Raw genomic sequence first — 27,292 nt, 5'->3', positions numbered from 1 at the left:
GGTAGTACCGGACCTCCTGTTGCATAAGTCCCAGGCGTGTAAGCTGTGCTCCGCAGTGTCCACAGCGGGCCCAGGCCCGGACTCCGACTGTGGGATGCTGACATGCAGGGCATAGCATGCAGAGCTGCTCCACACCTTCCACCACTCCAAGAGCCAGTCCTGCGGTGAGCTACAGGCAGGTGCCGGTGTCCACGAGGACTTGGTCCTGCTTATCAGTCTGCTGCATGGCTAGCGCACTCTGAATGCGCTTCGCCATCTTCCCCCGCCTTGTGTATAGCGCGTGGCACACTGAACACTGACACCCTCTCCTCTAGGGCGTGGATCCTCCCCTTAGCTTGTTGGCTCAGCGTGCGAGGAACTATAACTCTACATTTTGCGACCGCACCAAAGCGACACCTGGTGGCCCGCTCGTTGGAACTGCAGGTTACGGCAGCGAACTGATTATTAACACAGTAGAAATGTCCTTTGGGGAACCCCAAACTGTAAAAGAGATAACCTCTCCTTCCATAGCATTCCAGACTGTGCAGCAGGCAAATTTGTAGCGACAGTGGCGATACTGGCACCGTACTCCACCAGACATCTCTGTATAAGTTTAACAACCTCCTGCGATAGTCCCCGGGGGACTATCCGGAATAGAGTCACTGTGCTGCTGGGACTGTCTGTGCGGTTGCTGGGGGGAACGGGCTCACAGGGTAATAAAACCCCGGTGGGACCTCCATGAAGCGCCCTACTGCCGCGGGAGCGGCTAAAAGTTTGTTCTACCCTGGAGCTTTAGCCATCCCCCTACTCCTCAACCATATAGAACACGCAGACAGTGAAATGAAAGTGAACTATATACAAGTTTATTGTGGATTCCATATGAAAGGCAGCATCATGTTGAACAGTCACTTTGAACAATGCAGCACTATACTGAAAAGTCACTCTGAATAACTCTCAGCAGGGTTGGATGATATGTAACACAATATTATCCTCGGATTACATAATCCCCAAGTAGTAAAAGTAGACCTCCTATTGCATAACATTCCCTTGTGCGATGCATGTTTCCTTCTTCCTCTTTACCACCACTCAGTGGCGTAGCGTGGGTTGTCAGCACCCGGGGCAAGGCAAGTAATTTGCGCCCCCCCCTAACCTGCGGACTTTTATCACTCCCCGAGTCCCTTCAAATACAATAGTAATGACCTACCTGATTCCTATACTGACCATTACACACTACACTGACCACTATACTATACTGTCCACTACACTAAGAACTACACTGACCACTATACTGTCCACTACACTGACCACTATACTGTCCACTACACTGACCACTATACTATACTGTCCACTATAGTGTCCACTACACTACACTGACCACTATACTGACCACTACACTGAGAACTACACTGTCCACTACACTATACTGACCACTATACTACAGTGACCATTACACTGTCCACTACACTGACCACTATACTACACTGACCACTACACTAACCACTATACTGACCACTACACTATACTGTCCACTATACTGACCACTACACTGAGAACTACACTACACTGACCACTATACTGTCCACTACACTACACTGACCACTATACTACACTGTCTACTACACTACACTGACCACTATACTACACTGTCCACTACACTACACTGACCACTATACTGACCACTACACTGAGAACTACACTGTCCACTACACTATACTGACCACTATACTACAGTGACCATTACACTGTCCACTACACTGACCACTATACTACACTGACCACTATACTAACCACTATACTGACCACTACACTATACTGTCCACTATACTGACCACTACACTGAGAACTACACTACACTGACCACTATACTGTCCACTACACTACACTGACCACTATACTACACTGTCTACTACACTACACTGACCACTATACAGACCACAATACTACACTGACCACTACACTACACTGTCCACTATACTACACTGTCCACTACACTACACTGACCACTACATTATACTGACCACTACACTACACTGACCACTATACTACACTGTCCACTACACTACACACTATACTGTCCTGCCTAGTCTTCCTATACTGACACTACATATAAGGCGCCTGTCTCTTCTCTCCCCCCCCCCTCACCTTCTTGTCTTGCATCGGTCTGGAGGATAGGAGGAGGAGGAGAAGAAGACAGCGGCCCCGGCGGCTCACACTCTCCAGTGCTCGTCTCCCCTGCGCTCCGGCCGCCATATTCAGTTTTTCCCGGCGCACTGTGATTGGGCGTATGGGGGTCATGTGCGGAGGCGGGACATCAGGCGCAACCGTGATCACGGATAGGCCAGCCCCACACCGCACATGACCCCCATACGCCCAATCACAGGGCGCCAAACACTAGACATGGCGGCAGAGCGCGGGGGACACAGGAAATTAAATTAGGAGGAGGCAGCCAGTAGTGACACTACTGGCACGAAATTGCGCCCCCCTAAATGTCGCGCCCGGGGCCATGGCACCCCCCGCACCCCCCACGCTACGCCACTGCCACCACTTCCTGACTTCTGCAGCACTATGATTCTCACTTCACGAATGATTCCTTGAATCACATTCAGAAGGTGACTTCTGGATTCCCCAAGGGTATCAGTTCTCTAAGGCCCAGCTCAATTACCCTGAACCCGCACGCCGATCCCTGTAAAGTCTCTCATAGGTACTGTTTCCCTTTGGGTTACACTCTGAGGTATGATCCATGTCGCACATGGAAGATCCTCACCCATTCCTGGTTGTCAGTATTGGCAGCAATTTGGAAGAAGTTCAGTTCCTCTCCATCTGCATAGCTATGCTTTTCCTCTCCTGTCACCGGAAAGAACGTCAGTGCTATATCAGTGTCTGTATCCTGGCTCCTGGGTCTCTACTCCACCCATCCATATCCATACCGAGCACAGGTCCCTCTCCCCCCCCCCCCGAGGGGGAAGAGCACACGTGGAAGCCTCCTGGTTTCTACATCCTACGCCAGGCTCCTCTCACTTCCCATGCAGGACAAGAACCCCGGGAAGCATGTGACCAGGCCTTAAATAGAAGTCCCACCCCTGTCCCAACAAATTAGCCATTGGTCCAGAGACGTCTTTCAAAAGCTACCTGTCACTCACACTCATTTTCCTTCTGCCTTCTAGGCCAACCCCCAGAAAACAAAGGAAACTGTTCAAGCAGAGTGCAGGGGGTCACACCCTCCTCTGCACTATTACACCTCCCCAGAAATCAAACCCCACCAGAATACACTGCAGAGTGAGATTCTGGGAAATTTAGCCTACTTTAACACTAAACTTACTATTGTAGCCCTCACCCAAACTGGTGGGCGCTACAGATGGAAGAGTACGATTGCCTACAGTTTCTTTGTATGATGGTGTATTACCAGAACCCTTCACTGGAGACACCCAAGCAGGAGAATCAGTTCTGGTTCTAGAATTTCAAAGCCCCTCTCCCTCCCTTCCTCCAAAGAAAATAACCTGTGCACATGCAGGATAGTTTTTTCTTAGATTCTAATGCTGCGTACACACGAGCGGACTTTACGGCAGACTTGGTCCGGCGTACCGGATTTCGTCGGACAATTCGATCGTGTGTGGGCTCCAGCAGACTTTGTTTTATCAAAAGTTTGGCAGACTTAGATTTGAAACATGTTTCAAATCTATCCGGCGGACTCGAGTCCAGTCGAAAAGTCCGCTTGTCTGTATGCTAGTCCGACGGACATAAACCGAGGCTAGGGCAGCTATTGGCTACTGGCTATGAACTTCCTTCTTTTAGTCCGGTCGTACGTCATCACGTACGAATCCGTCGGACTTTGGCTGATCGTGTGTAGGCAAGTCCGTTCATTCGGAAAGTCAGTCGAAAAGTCAGTCGAAAAGTCCGCCAGGCAAAGTATGCCGTAAAGTCCGGTCGTGTGTATACGCGGCATAACTCTAAATTACACTGTGATGTGGAGGAAAATTAAAAAAGGGGCATTCTACAGAGAGACTGAGGCTGATACAGACCTGCTGCACTTGGGGAGAGAAGAGAGGTGACTTCCTGCTGAGGAGCAATGGACGGTGGCACCTGCAAGCAGAAGAGACAGAGAGGCAGCCATTCCGAAGCAGTGGAATGAACTCTGGATGCTGGGGTGTCTACTGTTTAGCTAAAGAGCCAGATGCTGAGGACCAGTGGTGTATTTTGGTTATGAGCTGCCCTAGGCAAGACTAAAATTGGGCGCCCCCCCATGTAAATTTGTCCCACCCAGTGGCGTACAAAGTGGCGGAACAAATCCCCTCTATTTTCCTCCTGCAGCCACTGAATGCCTATCAGAGGGAGAGGATGAGAAGCAGATTTTTAGTGGCTGCAGGAGAAAAATGGAGGGGATTTTGTTCCTTTAAATGCCCCCCCATCCAGGTGTTCAGGGGCAACATGTGTGCTATTGCAATTGTGACCCCTGTAGTTACGCCCCTGGGATGAGTGGCAGCGGTGTTGGTGGGGGATGGGATCAGTGGTGGTTGGGGAGGGATAGGATCAATGGCATCAGTGGTGGGGGATGGGATGAGTGGCAGCAGTGAGGGAGAGATGGGATGAGTGGCAGCAGTGAGGGGATGGGATCAGTGACAGCAGTGGTGGTTGGGTGGGGATGGGATCAGTGGCAGCGGTGGTGGTAGGGGGATAGGATGAGTGGCAGCGGTGAGGGGGGATGAGATCAGTGCCAAGGGTTGTGGTTGGGGGGGTGGGATCAGTGGTAGGGGGGATTGAATGGGATGAGTGGCAGAGGTGGTGGGGAATGGGATCAGTGACAAGGGTGATGGTTGGAGGAGGGTGGGATGGGATGAGTGGTAGTGGAAGGGGGGATTGGATGGGATAAGTGGCAGCGGTGGTGGACATTGGATGAAATGAGTGGCAGCAGTGGTGGGAGAATGGGATCCATGGCGAGGGTGATGGTTGGGGGGGTGGGGTGGAATGGGATGAGTGGTGGGGAGGGGAATGGTATCAGTGGCAAGGATTGGATCAATGGCAGTAGTGGTCATGGTGGGGTGGATCAGTGGCAGCAGTGGTTGTGGTGGTGTGGAGGGGGGGTTCAGGGTATCAGTGGCAGTAGTGGTTATGGTGGGGTGGATCAGTGGCAGCAGTGGTTGTGATGGTGTGGGGGGGGTTCAGGGTATCAGTGGCAGTAGTGGTGGTGGTGTGGGGGATCAATGGCAATAGTGGTGGTTGTGGTGTGGGGGGTATCAGTGGCAATAGAGGTGGTGTGGGGATCAGTGGCAGTAGTGGTGGTGTGGGGGGGTATCAGTGGCAGTGGTGGTGGTGTGGGGGGTATCAGTGGCAGTAGTGGTGGTGTGGGGGGTATCAGTGGCAGTAGTGGTGGTGTGGGGGGTATCAGTGGCAGTAGTGGTGGTGTGGGGGGTATCAGTGGCAGTAGTGGTGGTGTGGGGGGGTATCAGTGGCAGCAGTGGTGGTGTGGGGATCAGTGGCGGTGTTGATATAGAGGGATGGGTGCCACTTACTTGCAGATCACTTGGTTCCCCCTCCTTGCTGGGTCTTGCTTGGGCGAGCAGAGAGGATGGGTGGGGCCTGTGAGTGCAGGCGGATCTGGAGAAGATGGGTGGAGCGGGCGGAGACTATGCCCGTGAGTACAGGCAGGAAATATGGGTGGAGAGGATGGGCGAAGCGGGCGGGGACTGTGCCCCTGAGTGTGGGATGAGAGGATGGGTAAAGAGGATGTGCCTTTGAGTGCGCTCGGGGAGGATGGGCGGAGCGGCCGGACAGGATGGGCAAAGCGGCCGGAGAGGATGGGCAGAGCAGATTCCCCGTGAATGACTGTAGTGTACACCGTGAGTGTACACTACTGTACTATCTCCCAAGCGGCGGCGGGCCCCCCTACAGTGGCGGAACCCGAGGGCCCAGTCGCAAATGCGACTGGTGCGACCCTGGTAATTCCACCACTGGTCCCACCCCTTCCTTTCACATGAGCAGTCCAAATGGATCTGCCTGTCCTTTTTTCAGGTGGAACCAATTGGACCCTCCATTCTCCTCTATGGAGCAGCGGGCATAATCTCCAATCCAATCCGGTCTGCTAAAAACAAATGGAAGGGGATCTGTTCTCCTCTGTCTGGGTGGATCAGATTAGAGTGAGAGAAAGAGAGAGAGAGAGGAAGTGAGAGAGAGCATGAGAGGGAGAGCATGAGAGAGAGAGCAAGAGAGAGAGGGAGCGAGTAAGAGAGAGAGCGAGGGAGAGCGAGTGAGAGAGAGCAAGAAAGAGAGCGAGAGCGAGGGATCTGGTAGAGGGGGGATGTGCGGTGCAGTGAGATGATACTCTGGCTGTCCTGGCTCCTCATCTCTATACACAGATCGGGCACATCACTCAGGGAGTTCGGCAGTGCGGGTCCGTAAAAGGGACTCGCCTCTATGTTGTGGGTGTCAGGTGCTCGCAGCTCTACTCACGGGGCCTCCATCCACTACCGGATCCCTGCTGCTGCATACCGCCCGATAATCCCAATGGCAGTGCTCCAATCACATGCCCCGCACACCGCCCAATGTTCTCCAAGCACCATACTGGGATTGGACTGGTGGTGTGTCCGGTGTCACTTGTGTTTCGAATTCTCCTCCCACCCCTGCCCTGCTAGACGTAGCCGACTCCCATCCCTACATGTGGGCCACATAAAGCAGAAAGCTGCAGAGGAGCAAAGACTGGGATCAGTGCTGAGATTTCTACAGGGAGTTTGGGCCTGGCCTGGGGTGGAGTGATCGGACATGGGTCGACGGATCATCACAGTTTGGGACTCGGGACGCTGCTTGACTAATCTCTGCGCTCCCCTAAATTCTGACCCCATGCTACACCACTGGAAAAACGTGTGACCAGGCTGGGGATGGTGCCACCCTCCTGAAAAATGCCGCCCAGGGCCCAATGATGCCTTGTTTGCTTTGCGGTAGACACGCCAATTCTATCAACACTGACCGGAAGTGACCCTTTGCTTAATGAGCGGAAGGACACCTCCTGCTAACATAGAGCTGGTGAGCGGCCGTTGGCCAATCCTGCACTACTCCTTCAATACAGAGGAACAAAGTTGTTGTCCAGAAACCCTGGGGGGGAATTCAATAAAGCTGCTGCGCCACTTTTCGGGCGTTAATCCCTCTTGTTGATGTATTGAGCCAAATTCATTAATGGCGACACTTTTGGTTCTGACAGTGATTTGTGCACCAAATTCAGGCAGCTATAAAATGCGCCACTTTTACCGAATGCGCTAAATGTAAAAGTGGAGCTAATTAAGAACAACTCTCTTTTGGCATACAGAGAGAAACCCTGGCTAAAACAGATTTTGCGAAAGTGTCTCTTGAGCCAAGTTCAAGTACAAGTTCAGGTACATGAATTTGGCGCATTCTTCACCGCTTTTAGAATGCATGAGAGACACTTTCACAAAATCTGCCTGTGCCGGAATTCCAGGGACTGGGTTATTGCGCCTTGGGCCCCAACGAGCTGGCCCGCAGAAGATGTAGAGTAGGCTATTACAGGCTGCTGAACTTATACTGTGGTATATCTGCTCCCCATCCCTAGTTACCTAGGTTACCCAGTAAAGGGTGCAGAAGGGGCTGTGTTTTATACCTATCATTGTGGTTGCTGCTGCGGGCACACAAGTGGATGTTTCAGGATTTAGAGCAGGGGATGGGGCCGGTAAATATGTTATAAAATAATGATTTTAGTGGATTTTTTGTGAAAATATTATTTTTTTTTTTCTAGGGGGTGGGGAGGGGTGGAGCAGGGCCCTGCAAAGTAAGCAGTATGGTGAGAGGGTTACCAACCCACTAAACATGCTCCACCATAAAACCCAGCGAGATTTCAGATACACAGTTTTCCATACTCAGGTAGCATACTGGACCATGGTCAATCAGAAGAGGACTCCTGACTGGTGCGGCTTTAAATTGCAAAGTGGCTCTGCACTCGAGCAACATGTTGATGCGATTCTGTCAAACCCCCTCCTTCTACAGTATCTGTTTGAATCCTACTTGCCACTCTTCCAGCCTCTGGTTATCCACTGAGCCCTAAGTATCCGGTGTTAGCTGGTGACCCCTGAGTATCCAATGTTATCTGGTGACCCCTGAGCATCCGGTGTTATCTGGTGACCCCTGAGCATCCGATGTTATCTGGTGACCCCTGAGCATCCGGTGTTATCTGATGACCCCTGAGCATCCGATGTTATCTGGTGACCCCTGAGCATCCGGTGTTATCTGGTGACCCCTGCGTATTCAGTGATATCTGGTGACCCCTGAACATTTGGTGGTAACTGGTAACCCCCGAGCATCCGGTGTTATCTGGTGACCTCTGAGTATCCAGTGTTACCTGGTGACCCCTGAGTATCCGGTGTTATCTGGTGACCCCTGAGTATCCAATGTTACCTGGTGACCCCTGAGTATCCGGTGTTATCTGGTGACCCCTGAGCATCCAGTGTTATCTGGTGACCCCTGAGTATCCGGTGTTATCTGGTGACCTCTGAGCATCCGGTGTTATCTGGTGACCCCTGAGCATCCGGTGTTATCTGGTGACCCCTGCGTATTCAGTGTTATCTGGTGACCCCTGAGCATTTGGTGGTAACTGGTAACCCCCGAGCATCCGGTGTTATCTGGTGACCTCTGAGTATCCGGTGTTATCTGGGGACCCCTGAGCATCTGGTGGTAACTGCTGACCCCCGAGCATCTGGTGTTATCTGGTGACCCCCGAGCATCCGATGTTAATGGTGACCCCTGAGCATCTGGTGTTATCTGGTGACCACTGAGTATCCGGTGTTATCCGGTATCCGGTGTTATCTGGTGACCCCTGAGCATCCGGTGGTAACTGGTGGTAACTGGTGACCCACCAGCATCCGGTGTTATCTGGTGACCCCTGAGCATCCGGTGTTATCTGGTGACCCCTGAGCATGCGGTGTTATCTGATGACCCCTGAGCATGCGGTGTTATCTGATGACCCCTGAGCATCCGGTGTTATCTGGTGACCCCTGAGCATGCGGTGTTATCTGATGACCCCTGAGCATCCGATGTTATCTGGTGACCCCTGAGCATCCGGTGTTATCTGGTGACCCCTGCGTATTCAGTGATATCTGGTGACCCCTGAACATTTGGTGGTAACTGGTAACCCCCGAGCATCCGGTGTTATCTGGTGACCTCTGAGTATCCAGTGTTACCTGGTGACCCCTGAGTATCCGGTGTTATCTGGTGACCCCTGAGTATCCAATGTTACCTGGTGACCCCTGAGTATCCGGTGTTATCTGGTGACCCCTGAGCATCCAGTGTTATCTGGTGACCCCTGAGTATCCGGTGTTATCTGGTGACCTCTGAGCATCCGGTGTTATCTGGTGACCCCTGAGCATCCGGTGTTATCTGGTGACCCCTGCGTATTCAGTGTTATCTGGTGACCCCTGAGCATTTGGTGGTAACTGGTAACCCCCGAGCATCCGGTGTTATCTGGTGACCTCTGAGTATCCGGTGTTATCTGGGGACCCCTGAGCATCTGGTGGTAACTGCTGACCCCCGAGCATCTGGTGTTATCTGGTGACCCCCGAGCATCCGATGTTAATGGTGACCCCTGAGCATCTGGTGTTATCTGGTGACCACTGAGTATCCGGTGTTATCCGGTATCCGGTGTTATCTGGTGACCCCTGAGCATCCGGTGGTAACTGGTGGTAACTGGTGACCCACCAGCATCCGGTGTTATCTGGTGACCCCTGAGCAGAAATTTACATAAAGTCAGCACCGGTCACTTCCTGGTGCGGCTCGACTGACTTCTCTTTTGTATATTTGTAAGGTGAAGTACCCCAGGAATTCACCCCCCCCTAGCGGCTTGGGAGTAACTTCACCTAGCTCAATTCGCATTCAACAATTCATTTGTGTCACAACTACACTTCCAGGCCAGAGGCCACAATGCACTTGCACCATCACACCTGTAGGCAGGTACCTAATTTATGTTTTGTGTGGCTACTTCACTCAGGCAATTACTATCAGACATGTGCACTGCCAAAAAATTTTTTTTTTTTCGTTCTTTTGGGGTTTTTTTTCGGGTCATTCGTTATGATCACAATTCGTAAATTTGTAAGTTCGAAAATGAGTAAGTTCGCAAATTCAAAATTTTGAGAATCCGAAAATGAGAAGGAAAATCTGAAAATTTGAAAGAATAACTACCGTATTTATCGGCGTATAACACGCACCCCAAGTTTAGGAGAGAATTTTAAGGAAAAAAACTTTTAGGAGGGAAGTTTAAGGAAAAGAAACTTACATTAAAATTCCCATCAATGCAGCCTCATCAGTGTTCATCTGCAGCCTTGTTAGTGTCATTGCAGCCTTTTCAGTGTCAGTGCAGCCTTGTCAGTGCAGCTTTGCCCCAGTGCAGCCTTGTCAGTGCAGCCTTGTCAGTGCAGCCTTGTCAGTGCAGTCTTGTCAGTGCAGTCTTGTCCCCAGTGCAGCCTTGTCAGTGCAGTCTTGTCAGTGCAGTCTTGTCCCCAGTGCAGCCTTGTCAGTGCAGTCTTGTCAGTGCAGTCTTGTCCCCAGTGCAGCCTTGTCAGTGCAGTCTTGTCAGTGCAGCCTTGTCCCCAGTGCAGCCTTGTCAGTGCAGCCTTGTCAGTGCAGCCTTATCCCCAGTGCAGCCTTGTCAGTGCAGCCTTTTCCCCAGTGCAGCCTTGTCAGTGCAGTCTTGTCAGTGCAGCCTTGTCAGTGCAGTCTTGTCAGTGCAGCCTTGTCAGTGCAGCCTTTTCCCCAGTGCAGCCTTGTCAGTGCAGCCTTTTCCCCAGTGCAGCCTTGTCAGTGCAGTCTTGTCAGTGCAGCCTTGTCAGTGCAGTCTTGTCAGTGCAGCCTTGTCAGTGCAGCCTTTTCCCCAGTGCAGCCTTGTCAGTGCAGCCTTTTCCCCAGTGCAGCCTTGTCAGTGCAGTCTTGTCAGGGCAGCCTTGTCAGTGCAGCCTTATCCCCAGTGCAGCCTTGTCAGTGCAGTCTTGTCAGTGCAGCCTTCCCCAGTGCAGCCTTGTCAGTGCAGTCTTGTCAGTGCAGCCTTGTCCCCAGTGCAGCCTTGTCCCCAGTGCAGTCTTGTCCCCAGTGTCCATGCCTGCCGCCGCCGACATACACATGCTAGTAGTTTTAAATATGGCGCAGTGGAGTTCGGAGGGAGTCGGCGCCGGCGGAACTGAACGAACGCCGCCGAGATACACATAGTCGAGTGTATTCGGCTCTTTCCGGCGCCGCTCACAGTCCCGCCCAGTCCCGCCCTATGATGGACATAACACAGGTCCAATGGCGGGACTGGGCGTGACTGTGAGCGGCGCCGGAAAGAGCCGAATACACTCGACTATGTGTATCTCGGCTCCGTGATTTCGGCGGCGCTCGTTCAGCACCGCCGAGTCCCTCCGAACTCCGCGGCGCCATATTTAAAACTACTTGCTATGTAAATGTCGGCGGCGATCGCCGACATTCACATAGCGATAGCGGGGATCGGCATATAACACGCACCGACGACTTTCCCCTGATTTTAAGGGGAAAAAAGTGCGTGTTATACGCCGATAAATACGGTAACTAACTTATTAAAAATAACTAACTATTAAATTATAGGTATTGGAATTTCCTTTCAAATTTGGCGGTTAGTGAACGTAACAAATACGAATTTATCCGAAGTTACGAATTATCTGAAATAACGAATGTCACATCTAAACAAATGGAACGGAACAAAGTAATAATAAATAATAATAATAATAAAAAAAGTTTTTATTATTATTATTGTTAATTAATATTATTAATTTGTCACTTCCGCCCATAGCTCTTAAAGGTCCATTTTTTTTTTTTTTAATTACAATTTTTTTTTAATGCATTTTAGTGTAAATATGAGATGTGATGTCTTTTTGACCCCCAAATCTCATATTTAAGAGGTCCTGTCATGCTTTTTTTCTATTACAAGGGATGTTTACATTTCTTGTAATAGGAATAAAAGTGACACAATTTTTTTTTTTAAAACTGTGTAAAAGATAAAAATAAAAAAGTAAAATAAATAAGAATTTTTTTTTTTTAAACGCGCCCCGTCCCGCCGAGCTCGCGTGCAGAAGCTAGTGCATACGTGAGTAGCGCCCGCATATGAAAACGGTGTTCAAACCACACATGTGAGGTATCGCCGTGATCGGTAGAGCGAGAGCAATAATTCTAGCCCTAGACCTCCTCTGTAACGCAAAACATGCAGCCTGTAGAATTTTTTTAAACGTGGCCTATGGAGATTTTTGAGGGTAAAAGTTTGACGCCATTCCACAAGCGGGGGGCGCAATTTTGAAGCGTGACATGTTGGGTATCAATTGACTCGGCGTAACATTATCTTTCACAATGTAAAAAAAAATTGGTCTAACTTTACTGTTGTCTTATTTTTTAATTCAAAATTAATTTTTTTCCCAAAAAAGTGCGCTTGTAAGACCCTGAGCAAACACGGTGTGACAGAAAGTATTGCAACGACCGCCATTTTATTCTCTAGGGTGTTAGAAAAAAAAAGTATAATGTTTGGGGGTTCTAAGTAATTCTCTAGCAAAAAAAAATGTTTTTAACTTGTAAACAACAAATCTCAGAAAGAGACTCGGTCCTTAGGTGGTTAAATTTGCATTACGAAGGGCCAACCCTTCTTGGTAGTTTCTCATAGATGTAGAGCTAAATCAGCTCTTCTTACAGGAAAAGTTAGCTCGTTAGATTTGGCCCTTCATAATGCAATTTTTTGTCTATAGGTCATGTTAAAGGGACTCAGCCACTTCTTTGCTGGGAAAGACACTATGAGCCCTTTCACACTGGGGCGGGCGTCGGCGGTAAAGCACCGCTATTGTAAGCAGCGCTTTACCGTTGGTATGCGGCCGCTAGCGGTTTTACCCCCCCGGTAGCGTCCGAGAAACGGTTAAAAAACACCGCAAAGCGCCTCTGCAGAGGCGCTTTGCCGGCGGTATAACCGCGCCGTCCCATTGATTTCAATGGGCAGGAGCGGTGAAGAAGCGTTATACACACCGCTCCTTCACCGCTCCAAAGATGCTGCTAGCAGGACTTTTTTTCCCGTCCTGCCAGCGCATCGCTCCAGTGTGAAAGCCCTCAGGGCTTTCACACTGAAATGAAAGCAGCGGCACTTTCGGGTCGGTTTGCAGGCGCTATTATTAGCGCAATGGCGCCTGCAAACCGCCCCAGTGTGCAAGGACCCTTAACCTCTTCAGCCCCGGAAGATTTTACCCCCTTCCTGATCAGAGCACTTTTTGCGATTCGGCACTGTGTCGCTTTAACTGACAATTGCGCGGTCGTGGCGACGTAGCTCCCAAACAAAATTGACGTCCTTTTTTCCCCACAAATAGAGTTTTCTTTTGGTGGTATTTGATCACCTCTGCGGTTTTTATTTTTTGCGCTATAAACCAAAAAACAGCGACAATTTTGAAAAAAAAACGTATTATTTTTTACTTTTTGCTATAATAAATATCCCCCAAAATATATAAAAAAAACTATTTTTTTCCTCAGTTTAGGCCGATACGTATTCTTCTACATATTTTTGGTAAAAAAAATCGCAATAAGTGTATATTGATTGGTTTGCGCAAAAGTTATAGCGTCTACAAAATAGGGGATAGTTTTACGGCATTTTTATTTTTAATTTTTCTTTTACTAGTAATGACGGCGATCAGCGATTTTTATTGTGACTGCGACATTATGGCGGACACATCGGACAATTTTGACACATTTTTGGGACCATTGTCATTTTTACAGCGAGTGGTGCTATAAAAATGCATTGATTACTGTAAAAATGTCACTGGCAGTGAAGGGGTTAACCACTAGGGGGCGATCAAGGGGTTAATGTGTTCCCTGACTGTGTGTTCTAACTGAAGGGGGGAGGGGACTGTGTAGGGGAGATGACAGATCGCTGTTCATACTCTGTATGATCTGTTCATACAAAAAAGACTTGCAGCTGTAATTGCAGAGAAAGGGGGTTCTACAAAGTGTTGACTCCGGGGGGCGCCATACAAATGTACCCCTCCCCCACACTTTTCACATATTTATTTGTATCATTTATCATTTTCCTTCCACTTCACTTCACTTGTGCCACTTTGTGTTGGTCTATCACATAAAATCCCAATAAAATACATTTATGTTTTTAGTTGTAACATGAGAAAATGTGGGAAATTTCAAGGGGTATGAATACTTTTTCAAGGCGCTGTATCTTTGGCAAAAGCAGAACTGTGTTTTTAGGGATGCTATACTATTGGGGACACTAGTATAGTTCTGATTGTGATCAAGGTACTAATCATACAGACACTATACTGGTAATGGCGGCCATTGGAGACTTATAGTGTGACTGTGATAGGGCGGCGGACAATCTGGTGCTAACTGACACTGGCATCGCTAGTGACACTAATACACTGATTAGTGATAATACTGCACACCGTACTAACGGCACTGGCTCAGAAGGGGTTAACATCAAGGGGCAAGCAATGGGATACATGTGTGCCTAACAAGTTTATGTCTGCTGCATTTACTTACAGATCTCTCGGCTTTTTCTCCCTGAAATCAGAGTTTTGGAGGAAGTACTCTGTGACATACGGGTTCCTGGCTATGCTGCTATCAACTATTACAATTATCTTGGACTCTTTTATCTGATTTTGGCCCAGCACTCTTTTCTGTATTTTTTATGGTTTGAGCTACTGTTGGGTGCCCATGGGGAGAAGAAGCCTTGCTGTGTGGGAGGAGCTTCTGGGCTTGTCAGAAGTTCTCCTTCATCACTACACTTGCAAGTCTAAAAGTTTCCAGTTCTTCTTGGAGCGTGTTGTTCTGAGAGAATGCTCAGGTAAATTTCATAAAGTATGGTCACCGTGGATCAAGGCCTTTTGATACAGAAATGCCAAAATTTAGGTAATTATTATTATTATTATTATACAAGATTTAAGTGGCGCCAACAGTTTATGCAGCGCTTTACAGCATTAGGGCAAACAGTACAAGTACCGTACAGTTTAATACAGTAGGAATCAGTGGGCCCTGGTCGTTAGAGCTTACAATCTAAGAGGGAGGGTCAAGACATACAAAAGGTAATAACTGTGGGGGATGGGCTGATGGAGAAAATAAATGTACAGTTGTTAGGTGGGGGCAAGATAGGCCTTTCTGAAGAGATTAATTTTCAGGGATAAAAGTGGAGAGGAGACAGATTGTGGTAGGGAGTTTCAGAGGATGGTAGAGGCTCTGGAGAAGTCCTGGAGGCGAGCATGGGAGCAGGTGACAAGAAAGCTAGAGAGTAGAAGGTATTGAGGGGAGCCAAGAGAATGCTTTGGTTGGTATTTTCGGACTAGGTTGGTGATGTGGCTGGGGGCCGAGTTGTGAATGGCTTTGAGTGTTGTTTTAGTATTTTGTGCGTTGGGTGAGCAGAAGCCAGTGGAGGGATTGGCAGAGAAGGGTAGCAGACACCTAATGATTGGTATATTGAGACAAGGTTAGTGATGTAGCTGGGAGCCAAGTCATGGATGGCTTTGTAAGTTGCTGTTAGTATCTTGAATTGAATTAATTGGGTGGTCAGAAGCCAGTGGAAAGATCGGCAGAGAGGAGTGGAGGACACTGAATGGAGGCCAGTGGAGGGATTGGCAAAGAGGGGTGGAGGACACTTAATGGAGGCCAGTGGAGGGATTGGCAGAGAGGGGTGGAGGACACTGAGTGGAAGCCAGTGGAGGGATTTGCAGAGAGGAGTGGAGGACACTGAGTGGAAGCCAGTGGAGGGATTGGCAGAGAGGGGTGGAGAACACTGAATGGAGGCCAGTGGAGGGATTGGCAGAGAGGGGTGGAGAACACTGAGTGGAAGCCAGTGGAGGGATTTTCAGAGAGGATTGGAGGACACTGAATGAAGGCCAGTGGAGGGAGTAGCAGAGAGGGGTGGAGGACATTGAATGAAGGCCAGTGGAGGGATTGGCAGAGAGGGGTGGAGGACACTGAATGAAGGTCAGTGGAAGGATTGGCAGAGAGGGGCGGAGGACATTGAATGGAGGCCAGTGGAGGGATTGTCAGAGAGGGGTGGAGGACACTGAATGGAGAGCAGTGGAGGGATTGGAAGAGAAGGGAAGCAGACACTGAGTGGTTGGTAAGATGGACAAGTCTGGCGTAAGCATTCTTGATGGACTGAAGGGGGATAGCCTATGTAGAGGTAAGCCAATGAGGAGGGAGTTGCAGTAGTCGAGGTGAGAGATGACCAGGGAGTGAATTTGAAGCTTTGTAATGTAATTAGTTAGGAAGGGGCACATCTTGGAGATGTTGAGGTGGCAAGTTTTGGACAGTGATTGGATGTGGGGCCGAAAGGGTAGTTCAGAGTCCGGGATAACACCTAGAAGCTTGGCATGTGGGGGACAGGTTGATAGTTCAGCCGTTGATTTTGACAGAGAGGTCAGAGGAAGGGGCATGTGGGGTAATCTGGTGCATGGAGCTCTAACAGACTTCTTCTCAACTTTGACACTAGTACAGATTAAAACTTGAAATACGGTGCTCCTTTGAAAGAACCCAAGGCAAACACAGGTATTGTTTCCTCCCCTATACAAAATTCTACAAAACAATAATGGGGACCTTTCAGATTTACAATGGTGCCTTGTTATTCAGAAGTGTCAGAAGTTTTGGCTGCTTCTGATGCTGTGTCGACTAAGGCGGCACCTCCTTCTTGAGACTGAATATTACACATAATATTAAATCTTCTAATATTTTCTTCCAGAAGTTTAATTCTCTCCATGAATCCACTCTTTCCTTCCCGCTTCTCTTTTTCGATGAGTAGCTGGATGTAATCTACAGCAGACAGCGGGTTGGGTCTTAAAGCGATCTTCTGGAGACGTTTAAGTTTCTTGGAAATCTTCTGAATAAGTTTCAGCTCCTCATCCTTTAACTCCTTAATTTCATCCTTCAGTTTGATGAGAACATTTTCTAGAGTCATCACCTTGTTCTCCTCTTTTTCATATTCTTCTTTTACTTTTAAATAACTTTTGATTTTGGGTTCAATAAAAGTTTCCCAGTAAGACTTTTCTGAAAAGTGTGTGCTAAACGTATGTGCACACACGCGACAAGTTCCCTTCAAATTAAAAACTTCACAAAAATAAACCATGGAGTCAAAAGACACAAGGCAATCTCTGTGACATGTAGAGCTGCACTCATGGCAGTTGGTTGAGTATTCCGTCTCAGACTCTATCTTTTTTTTCACAGTTTCCGTCACTTCAAACTCAAAATGCACGTTCTCTTCAATCTCCGCCTTGTGGTCATTCAGAGCTCTCTCTATTTGCTCCAGTTCGAGCTGTTTCCCGGTCACCTCCTTAATTTTTTGGACAAGTCCATCCAAAGTTACCTCCAAAGCATTTCTTTCTGCTAGTACACCCTTTGTTAAATTTAAATCTTTGCGGGCTATTTTAGGCAAAAAATTTAAAAGACATTTCTCAATGCTTTCCATTCCCATTTCCCATTGCATTTCTTGAGCCATGCAGACACGATTGCCAACTTCATCAGGGCGGTTATTTGCATACACCACGCTGTTATTGACCTTAAAGTACTCAGGTTTTCCATCTTCAGATTTTGCACAGGGAACGTCAGCCTCCATAATTGCTGAGAGAACGTTTGGTTCCTGGACATCAGCAAAGGTAGTGAAGAAGATTATATTATCCTTGATGTCATTCCCAAAAATGGATAAAATGTTGTCATAGATGTACACCTGTGTTGGAGTTAATCGAGCCAAAGTAGACTGAACTACAAAACAAATCGCATCAATTTCCGTGAATTTGCATTTAGAAAAAAATTCTCGTATCTTCTGCATGATTTTCTCATCATATTTTATCCCTCTGGTGTCTCCAAACCCTGGAGTGTCAATAATCGTTATGGAGTATGGTATTTTGAAGTAATTTTTGTGGTTGATCTGGTAGATGGTGATACTCGATGTTTGGCTGTGGGCTTGACTCTTCTTATTACTCTCTTCAATTAGCTGGATCCGGTATTCATCCTTCCATTCCACACCAAAGATGTAGTTGACTATAGTGTTAATCAGAGTTGTCTTTCCAGATCCGGTTTCACCTACCATCATTATCACTTTGTTTTTCTTATCGGCTTTTGCTGTTCCAAATTCCCACATCTTCTGACCCTTCACATGCTCCATTTTCATCCTGTAAACGGTCAGAGGTCCACCCTTTTCGGTGCTGCTCAGGTGCTTGTTTAGTTTCAATAGTAAAGACCTTTTAACATCGATAATAGTAGGGTGGCGTTCAATACCTACAAAATCAACATACAGCAGTTATTTACAACCTCTTTATATGATCACTATAACAAGTCACCAAAATATTATAAAAGCGTACAACCAGACAGCTTATGGTGAGGTGGTTGAATTACAGAAGGCATTTGCATTTCTCACTTCCATCACAGGAATAAAATATGAAGGGTGTACAAGCATGACACCATAAAAGCCATGGTTTTCAAATAATGCGATGGTGATGGTCAACTAGCTTGAAACAGCTGTATGCTAGACATGAGCTTAAAAGTTTGGCCCAAGCATACATCTCGGCTGTTTGAAATCTGGCAGAGAGTTCCCACCCTTACGGAGGAGGACTGGTCTGAGGGCTTACCGCAAGGCATCCCACTTATGATCTCGGCCAGGGACCGATTTGTCCAGCTTAAATTTCGGCATAGAGTGTACTACACTCCCTCCAAACTTTCCAGAATTTACCCGGGGGGTGACGGATGTCTGCCCTAAATGCAGGCAGTCGGTGGGAACCTTCATTCACATGGTATGGGAATGCCCTCATATTCAACTATTCTGGCAGGAAGTGGTCACTGACGTGAATAGGGTTGCGGGTCTCTCTTTAGACAGGGACCCTCTTGTATTTATTTTGGGCATCACTGACAATTTGAATACCACTAAGCATACTAGTCTGTTTTGTTTCTTATGCAACCTACTATGCAAGAAAGACGATACTGACCAAATGGAAGCTCCCGTACCCCCCTCAGCCCTCAGCATGGACTCACTTACATGGGAACAAACTGCCCCCAAAAATTTGAAAAAATTTGGGCGCCCTGGGTGGCTTTAGTTGACCCTGGCCAAAACGAGATTTTTGTTCACTAGTAGACGAGAATACACTCTCTATCTTTGGACGAAGGTAAAATCCTTTTTGTCTCCCCTCTCTCCCTTCCCCTCCCTCTCTCCCTCCCTGTACTCTCCCCTTCCTTCCCCCTTCCTCTCCTGATATACCATCTACTAGATTAGCCCCCAGTGGGAGTGTAGCACCTGTAAAGCGAACTATATCCCTAAAATGACATGTGACTCCCACTGCCGTTCTTTCCAGGAGGTTGAGACGATCTTGTCAGTGTTAAATATTGAGTAGCTTATGATGTTCTCCACTCTTATGTTGTTGGATTTAGTGATATGCAATTAACTACGACAGCACTGTCAAGACGTTTCCCTTTGTAATGCCAATGCACTGTTCTCATGTATAATGTTTTATTATTTCAATAAACATTCCTTTTGTTAATAAAAGTTTGGCCCAATTACGAGTTCAGACCAAATCTTAACTATTTGGGCCTTCAAACAAACATTTACCCGTTCATCAGGAATCATGTATAATGGGTATACACTTTCCTTATGATACATGATATCATGTCAATGGCATCACTCGGCCCCATCAACTTACATGGCCAAAAGTCCCCAGCCATGTAGGAAAAGGAGTCGGAGATAGCTAAAAGAGAACTCTTCAGGTCTGGTATGAAAAAAAAAATGATATAAGGTCCCCCCCAAATGCAATATAAGACCCAATGATCTGGAAAAGATTTAAGAGAGAACGCCATGCAAATATCAAGCAATTTTGTGACATACCCTTGCCTATTAACTCAGAAAATGGGCATTTTTAAATTGTCAGGTTTGGCTCCCATTGATTTTAATGGGGTTCAAGTTTGGCATCCAAACTTTTTTGAAGCTCACCCTTGTTTAGAACCTTGCTCAGACTGAACCCAGGCCAGTCCGACTCATCACTAGTTGAGATGTAAGAATGAATTAGGCTCTGTTCACACCTAGGCATTTTTGGCCATTTTTCTGCTGTAAGCCTTAGCTCCAAAAAACGCCCAACAAGACAAATCCCATTCATTGCAATGGCCCCTGTTGAGCGTTTTTGTCATCTGAAGCAAAATGCCTGAAGCTCAAAAAAGTATAGGAGCTTTGCGACTTTCTGCCTGAAAACAAAATGCCTAGGTGTGAACAGAGCCTTAAAGAATGTGGCGTACTTAAGGTAGTTGACAACCAGGGCTGCTCTATGTAACAAACTTATTTTGGGCAATAATGATAAAACGAAACAACAACAGATAATACAAATAATAATAATAGCTAGAAAATAAATGTAGACAGTGAAAACTGTAGTGATCTTTAGAAAAACTCCCCCCGTATGTTGTTGGTCAGTGAAGATTCCTCTTTACTGGTGGTCATTGAAGAGTTTCCTCTGGTGAGGGCACTGGGTGATACTTGTCAGGGATAATGTTACTAAATAGCTAAAATGTAAATGTTCTTTTGAATATAAGGAGTGTTAATGCCCAAAATGTGTGACCCTCCACCTGAACTATATGTGCTTTCATTTTAGATTAGTATAAGACTTTGGAACAAAGTAGCTACGTTGGGTGATTGATGGTCAGTGAAGACTTCCCTTACATTGATGGTCAGTGAGGAGCCCCTTTAGATTTATGGTCAGTGAAGAGCTCCCTTACATTGGTGGTCAGTGAAGAGCTCCCTTACATTGATGGTCAGTGAAGAGCTCCTTTAGATTGATGATCGGTGAAGAGCTCCCTTAGTTTGATGGTCAGTTTAGAGCTCTCTTACATTGATGGTCAGTGAAGAGCTCCCTTACATTAATGGTCAGTGAAGAGCTCCCCTAGTTTGATGGTCAGTGAAGAGCTCCCTTAGTTTGATGGTCAATGAAGAGCTCTCTTATGCCGCGTACCAGTGGCGGGACAAAGCCATCTCAAGCCCAGGGCGAGCAAGCCAACCTGCGTCCCCCCCCCCCAAAAAAAAGCACTATGTGTTAGCAATAATTCCCCCCCCCAAAAAAATTGAGCGCTAACCTTCATGTTTACCTCCTAAGCATAAATTCCCCCTCCTCCCAGGACAAATCCACTCCACTGCTGAAATTGCCCCTCCAAACTCCAATCTTTGCCCCCCCAGCTCAAATTCTCTCTTTCTACAAACCCCCCTATAAAAAAACTCCTCTTAGCACTCTAAGCCTCAAATTTCCCCTTCAAATCCCCCCTCCCAGCACAAGCCCCCCCATCCTAGCACAAATACACCCCCACCCCCCAAAATTTCCCCTCCTAGCACAAATCCCCTCCCTCCTCAACCACATCACCTTTTCTAGCACAAATTGTCTTTCCCCAACCTCCCTCCCAATAAAAATCCCCCCAAATCACCTTTCCTAGCATCCCCCCCCCAATTTTCCCTCCTAGAACAATTCTTACTTCCTTCTGCCCTCCAAATTCCCCCACCCAACTCAAATCCCCTTCACTCTCAGTCTCCTCATGGCATCCCCACAACCCACATGATACCACAGTGCCCAGGGCAGCCGTCCCTCCTGCCCACCCCTTGTATCGGCCCTGCCGCGTACACACGAGCGGACTTTACAGCAGACTTGGTCCGGCGGACTTTTCGACGGACTCTCCGACTGACTTTTCGAACGAACGGACTTGCCTACACACAATCAACCAAAGTCCGACGGATTCGTACATGATGACGTACAACCGGACTAAAACAAGAAAGTTCATAGCCAGTAGCCAATAGCTGCCCTAGCGTCGGTTTTTGTCCGTCAGATTAGCATACAGACGAGCGGACTTTTCCACCGGACTCGAGTCTGTCGGAAAGATTTGAAACATGTTTCTTTTCTAGGTCCGTCGAACTTTTGGGAAAATAAAGTCTGCTGGTGCCCACACACGATCGAATTATCCGACGGACTCCGGTCCGCCGGACCAAGTCGGCCGTAAAGTCCGCTCGTGTGTATGCGGCATTACATTGATGGTCAGTAGGGATGAGCTTCGAGTTCGAGTCGAACTCATGTTCGACTCGAACATTGGCTGTTCGCAAGTTCGCCGAACAGCGAACAATTTGGGGTGTTCGCGGCAAATTCGAATGCCGCGGAACACCCTTTAAAAGTCTATGGGAGAAATCAAAAGTGCTAATTTTAAAGGCTTATATGCAAGTTATTGTCATAAAAAGTGTTTGGGGACCTGGGTCCTGCCCCGGGGGACATGTATCAATGCAAAAAAAAGTTTTAAAAACGGCCGTTTTTTCAGGAGCAGTGATTTTAATAATGCTTAAAGTCAAACAATAAAAGTGTAATATCCCTTTAAATTTCGTACCTGGGGGGTGTCTATAGTATGCCTGTAAAGGGACGCATATTTCCTGTGTTTAGAACAGTCTGACAGCAAAATGTCATTTCGAAGGAAAAAAAGCCATTTAAAACTACCCGTGGCTATTGCATTGCCGACAATACACATAGAAGTTCATTGATAAAAATGGCATGGGAATTCCCCACAGGGCAACCCCAAACCAAAATAAAAAAAAAAAAAAATGACGTGGGAGTCCCCCTAAATTCCATACCAGGCCCTTCAGGTCTGGTATGGATATTAAGGGGAACCCCGGCCAAAATGAAAAAAAAAAATGACGTGGGGTTCCCCCTAAATTCCATACCAGACCCTTCAGGTCTGGTATGGATTTTAAGGGGAACCCCGCGCCAAAAAAAAAAAAAAAAATGGCGTGGGGTCCCCCCAAAAATCCATACCAGACCCTTATCCGAGCACGCAACCTGGCAGGCCGCAGGAAAAAGAGGGGGGGATGAGAGTGCGGCCCCCCCTCCTGAACTGTACCAGGCCACATGCCCTCAACATTGGGAGGGTGCTTTGGGGTAGCCCCCCAAAACACCTTGTCCCCATGTTGATGAAGACAAGGGCCTCATCCCCACAACCCTGGCTGGTGGTTGTGGGGGTCTGCGGGCGGGGGGCTTATCGGAATCTGGAAGCCCCCTTTAACAAGGGGACCCCCAGATCCCGGCCCCCCCTGTGTGAAATGGTAAGGGGGGTACTTACCCCTACCATTTCACTAAAAAACTGTCAAAAATGTTAAAAATGACAAGAGACAGTTTTTGACAATTCCTTTATTTAAATGCTTTTTCTTTCTTCCTTCATCTTCTTCTGGTTCTTCTGGCTCTTCTGGTTCTTCCCCCGGCTTTCTCGTCCAGCATCTCCTCCGCGGCGTCTTTTATCTTCTTCTCCTCGGGCCGCTCTGCACCCATGGCATAAGGGGAGGCTCCCGCTCTTCTCTTCATCTTCTTCTTCATCCTCTTCTCTTCTTTCTTCTTCTCTTCTTCATTTTCTTCTCCGGGCCGCTCCGCACCCATGCTGGCATGGAGGGAGGCTCCCGCTGTGTGACGGCGTCTCCTCGTCTGACGGTTCTTAAATAACGGGGGGCGGGGCCACCCGGTGACCCCGCCCCCCTCTGACGCATGGTGACTTGACGGGACTTCCCTGTGGCATTCCCCGTGACGTCACAGGGAAGTCCCGTCAAGTCACCGTGCGTCAGAGGGGGCGGGGTCACCAGGTGGCCCCGCCCCCGTTATTTAAGAGCCGTCAGACGAAGAGACGCCGTCACACAGCGGGAGCCTCCCTTCATGCCAGCATGGGTGCGGAGCGGCCCGGAGAAGAAAATGAAGAAGAGAAGAAGAGAAGAAGAAAGAATAGAAGAGGATGAAGAAGAAGAGAAGAGCGGGAGCCTCCCCCCATGCCATGGGTGAGGAGCGGCCCGAGGAGAAGAAGATAGAAGACGCCGCGGAGGAGATGCTGGACGAGAACGCCGGAGGAAGAACCAGAAGAGCCAGAAGAACCAGAAGAAGAAGAAGATGAAGGAAGATAGAAGATAGAAGAAAGAAGAAGCATTTAAATAAAGGAATTGTCAAAAACTGTCTCTTGTCATTTTTAACATTTTTGACAGTTTTTTTAGTGAAATGGTAGGGGTAAGTACCCCCTTACCATTTCACACAGGGGGGGGGCCCGGGATCTGGGGGTCCCCTTGTTAAAGGGGGCTTCCAGATTCCGATAAGCCCCCTGCCCGCAGACCCTCACAACCACCGGCCAGGGTTGTGGGGATGAGGCCCTTGTCCTCATCAACATGGGGACAAGGTGTTTTGGGGGGCTACCCCAAAGCACCCTCCCAATGTTGAGGGCATGTGGCCTGGTACGGTTCAGGAGGGGGGGGGCGCACTCTCGTCCCCCCCCCTCTTTTCCTGCGGCCTGCCAGGTTGCGTGCTCGGATAAGGGTCTGGTATGGATTTTTTGGGGGGGACCCCACGCTGTTTTTTTTTTTTTTCTCTTGGCGCGGGGTTCCCCGCTTAAAATCCATACCAGACCTGAAGGGTCTGGTATGAAATTTAGGGGGAACCCCACGTCATTTTTTTTTTTTAATTTTGGTTCGGGGTTTTCCTGTGGGGAATTCCCATGCCGTTTTTATCAATGAACTTCTATGTGTATTGTCGGCAATGCAATAGCCGCGGGTAGTTTTAAATGGCTTCTTTTTTTCCTTCGAAATGTCATTTTTGCTGTCAGACTGTTCTAAACACAGGAAACATGCGCCCCTTTACAGGCATACTATACGACACCCCCCAGGTACGAAATTTAAAGGGATATTACACTTTATTGTTTGACTTTAAGCATTATTAAAATCACTGCTCCTGAAAAAACGTCCGTTTTAAAACTTTTTTCTTTGCATTGATCCATGTCCCCTGGGGCAGGACCCAGGTCCCCAAACACTTTTTATGACAATAACTTGCATATAAGCCTTTAAAATTAGCACTTTTAAATATTAATGTTCGTGTCCCATAGACTTTAACGGTGTTCCGCGTGTTCGAGCGAACTCTTTTTCTCTGTTCGCATGTTCTGGTGCGACCGAACAGGGGGTGTGTTCGGCTCATCCCTAATGGTCAGTGAAGAGCTCTCTTACATTGATGATCAGTGAAGAGCTCTCTTACATTGATGATCAGTGAAGAGCTCCCTTAGTTTGATGGTCAGTGAGGAGCTCTCTTACAGTTGATGGTCAGTGAAGAGCTCCCTTACATTGGTGGTCAGCGGGAGAAGGATCACCTTATATTGGTGGCCAATGGGAGAGGGGCCCCCTTACACCGGTGAGTAATGGGATAAGAACCCCTTAGAGATAGCTAAAAAGTTCCCCTGTGTCAATGATTACTTGAAATGTTTCAGAGAAGTTAAAATTCCTCATCTCTCAAGGAACCCCCTACCATACACACACACTATGAAACCCTTGTTGAGAAAGGCTGGTCTGGAAACATTTCATAAATCAATAACATCACACAGCAGATTGAAAATTTTTCATCATGGAATCCTACAGTGTGTTATGAAGAAACTCTTCTAATTGAATAAATATAAATTCTGGGCAAAATATTGAGACAAATTTCCAGGTCTCCTTCCTATAGTATAGGAGTATCCTATGTATTCTTTTTTTTTTATCTTGATTTTTTTTCGCCCACAATGGGGGATATGTAAAAAAACAAGAAATGTGCAGGAGTTTTTATTTACATAGTTACATAGTAGGTGAGGTTGAAAAAAGACAAGTCAATCAAGTCCAACCTATGTGTGTGATTATGTGTCAGTATTACATTGTACATCCCTGTATGTTTTGGTCGTTTTGATGTAAAATTTTGAAAACAATAAAAAGAAAGAAAAAAAAAAAGAAAAAGGGAAGTATAATAATCAGACTAAATGTGGAACTTAAATACAAATTCCAAAAAAAAAAAAAAGGAAGTAGATGTAGAACTTAAATACAAATTCCACAAAAAAAATAAAAGAAAAATTGTTGGAAGATGTTTCAATTTGGTAGTGATTTGTAGTAATCTCCATCATTGTCATTGAATTTGTAGGTAATCAATGAAAAGGGAATAAGAAAAGTAGATTCGCTGGACACCACATCAACAAACTCTTATGATATAAAATGTTGCAAATTTCACATTGGTCTCAAATAAAGGGAGACCTGTCCTCCAGACTAATAAAGACTCATTACAAGATTACGACTACAATAACCTCCTGATTATAATAATAGGTTGTCATACCGTTCTCTGGAGCACCAGCCATGGTCTCTGCGTTGTGTCTGCTTCCTCCAGAGTCCTGGCTCCTCTCTTATACACTCTTCACCCTCTTTCCTCTTTCACTTTCCCCTCCTCCAAACCTCAGCAGAAAACTCAGCTTTTTTTTTTTTAATTAATAATAAAGTAAAACGTTATGATTGCCCGAAATAAGGATTCTTTAGGTCTGGGCCTAGAATTTCAGTGCCCCCACTCCTCTAAAAACATGTACAGCCTGTCCAGATACAGAACACTCTAGAATCACATGGCCCTCCACATAGAATTCATATCATGCCTACAGAATGCCATGTTTTATCTCCATGGCGTGGGCATGCATTTTCGGGGCGTGGCCCCCTTTGTCAGAGGTTTGCCTAGACCATGGCAGAATATGACACTGATCCAGGGCAGACGACATGCAGAAGGGTCACCAGCATTCAGGAGAAGATGGGAGTCCACCTCTCACCCTCTGCCATGCTGCTAGAAACAAAAAGTAGTACTCTGATGTAAAGAGAGGACTGTGTGATTAGGGGGCTCTGTGATGAAAAAAAAAAAACGGCGTGGGGTCCCCCAAAAATCCATACCAGACCCTTATCCGAGCACGCAACCTGGCAGGCCCCAGGAAAGGGTGGGGGACGAGAGTGCGCCCCCCCCCCCTCCTGAACCGTACCAGGCCACATGCCCTCAACATTGGGAGGGTGCTTTGGGGTAGCCCCCCAAAACACCTTGTCCCCATGTTGATGAGGACAAGGGCCTCATCCCCACAACCCTGGCCGGTGGTTGTGGGGGTCTGCGGGCGAGGGGCTTATCGGAATCTGGAAGCCCCCTTTAACAAGGGGACCCCCAGATCCTGGCCCCCCCCCCCCTGTGTGAAATGGTAAGGGGGTACTTACCCCTACCATTTCACTAAAAAACTGTCAAAAATGTTAAAAATGACAAGAGACAGTTTTTGACAATTCCTTTATTTAAATGCTTCTTCTTTCTTCTATCTTCTTTCAGCTTCTTCTTCTGGTTCTTCTGGCTCTTCTGGTTCTCGTCCAGCATCTCCTCCGCGGCGTCTTCTATCTTCTTCTCTTCGGGCCGCTCCGCACCCATGGCATGGAAGGAGGCTCCCGCTCTTCTCTTCATCTTCTTCTTCATCTTCTTCTCTTCTTCCTTCTTCTCTTCTTCTCTTCTTCATTTTCTTCTCCGGGCCGCTCCGC

The 27,292-nt window shown here is 47.6% G+C and overlaps 1 protein-coding gene across 1 annotated transcript; it reads right to left on the bottom strand.

Annotated features, from left to right (window-relative positions):
- Nucleotides 1-14,851: 14,851 nt before the first annotated feature.
- On the bottom strand, nucleotides 14,852-26,436 carry LOC141145649 (uncharacterized). The gene is made up of 2 exons (XM_073632485.1): nucleotides 26,082-26,436; nucleotides 14,852-18,216 (listed from the first exon to the last, which is right to left on the bottom strand). The coding sequence occupies exons 1-2, from the start codon at nucleotides 26,101-26,103 to the stop codon at nucleotides 16,568-16,570; spliced, it is 1,671 nt and encodes a 556-aa protein (XP_073488586.1). The 5' UTR covers nucleotides 26,104-26,436; the 3' UTR covers nucleotides 14,852-16,567.
- Nucleotides 26,437-27,292: the final 856 nt, after the last annotated feature.

The sequence above is a fragment of the Aquarana catesbeiana genome, linkage group LG05 (assembly GCF_042186555.1).
Source record: "Aquarana catesbeiana isolate 2022-GZ linkage group LG05, ASM4218655v1, whole genome shotgun sequence".
NCBI classification, from domain to species: domain Eukaryota; kingdom Metazoa; phylum Chordata; class Amphibia; order Anura; family Ranidae; genus Aquarana; species Aquarana catesbeiana.
The sequence above is the reverse complement of the archived record's forward strand: the minus strand, read 5'-3'. Positions and strand labels throughout refer to the sequence as shown.

Bases quoted from the DNA above. Each gene is read 5' to 3' on its own strand.
- LOC141145649 (XM_073632485.1), bottom strand. From the start codon at position 26,103: ATGGCTGGTGCTCCAGAGAACG. The intron at 18,217-26,081 runs GTATGACAACCT...TTGATTTTGTAG, and splicing joins GGCTGGTGCTCCAGAGAACG to GTATTGAACGCCACCCTACT.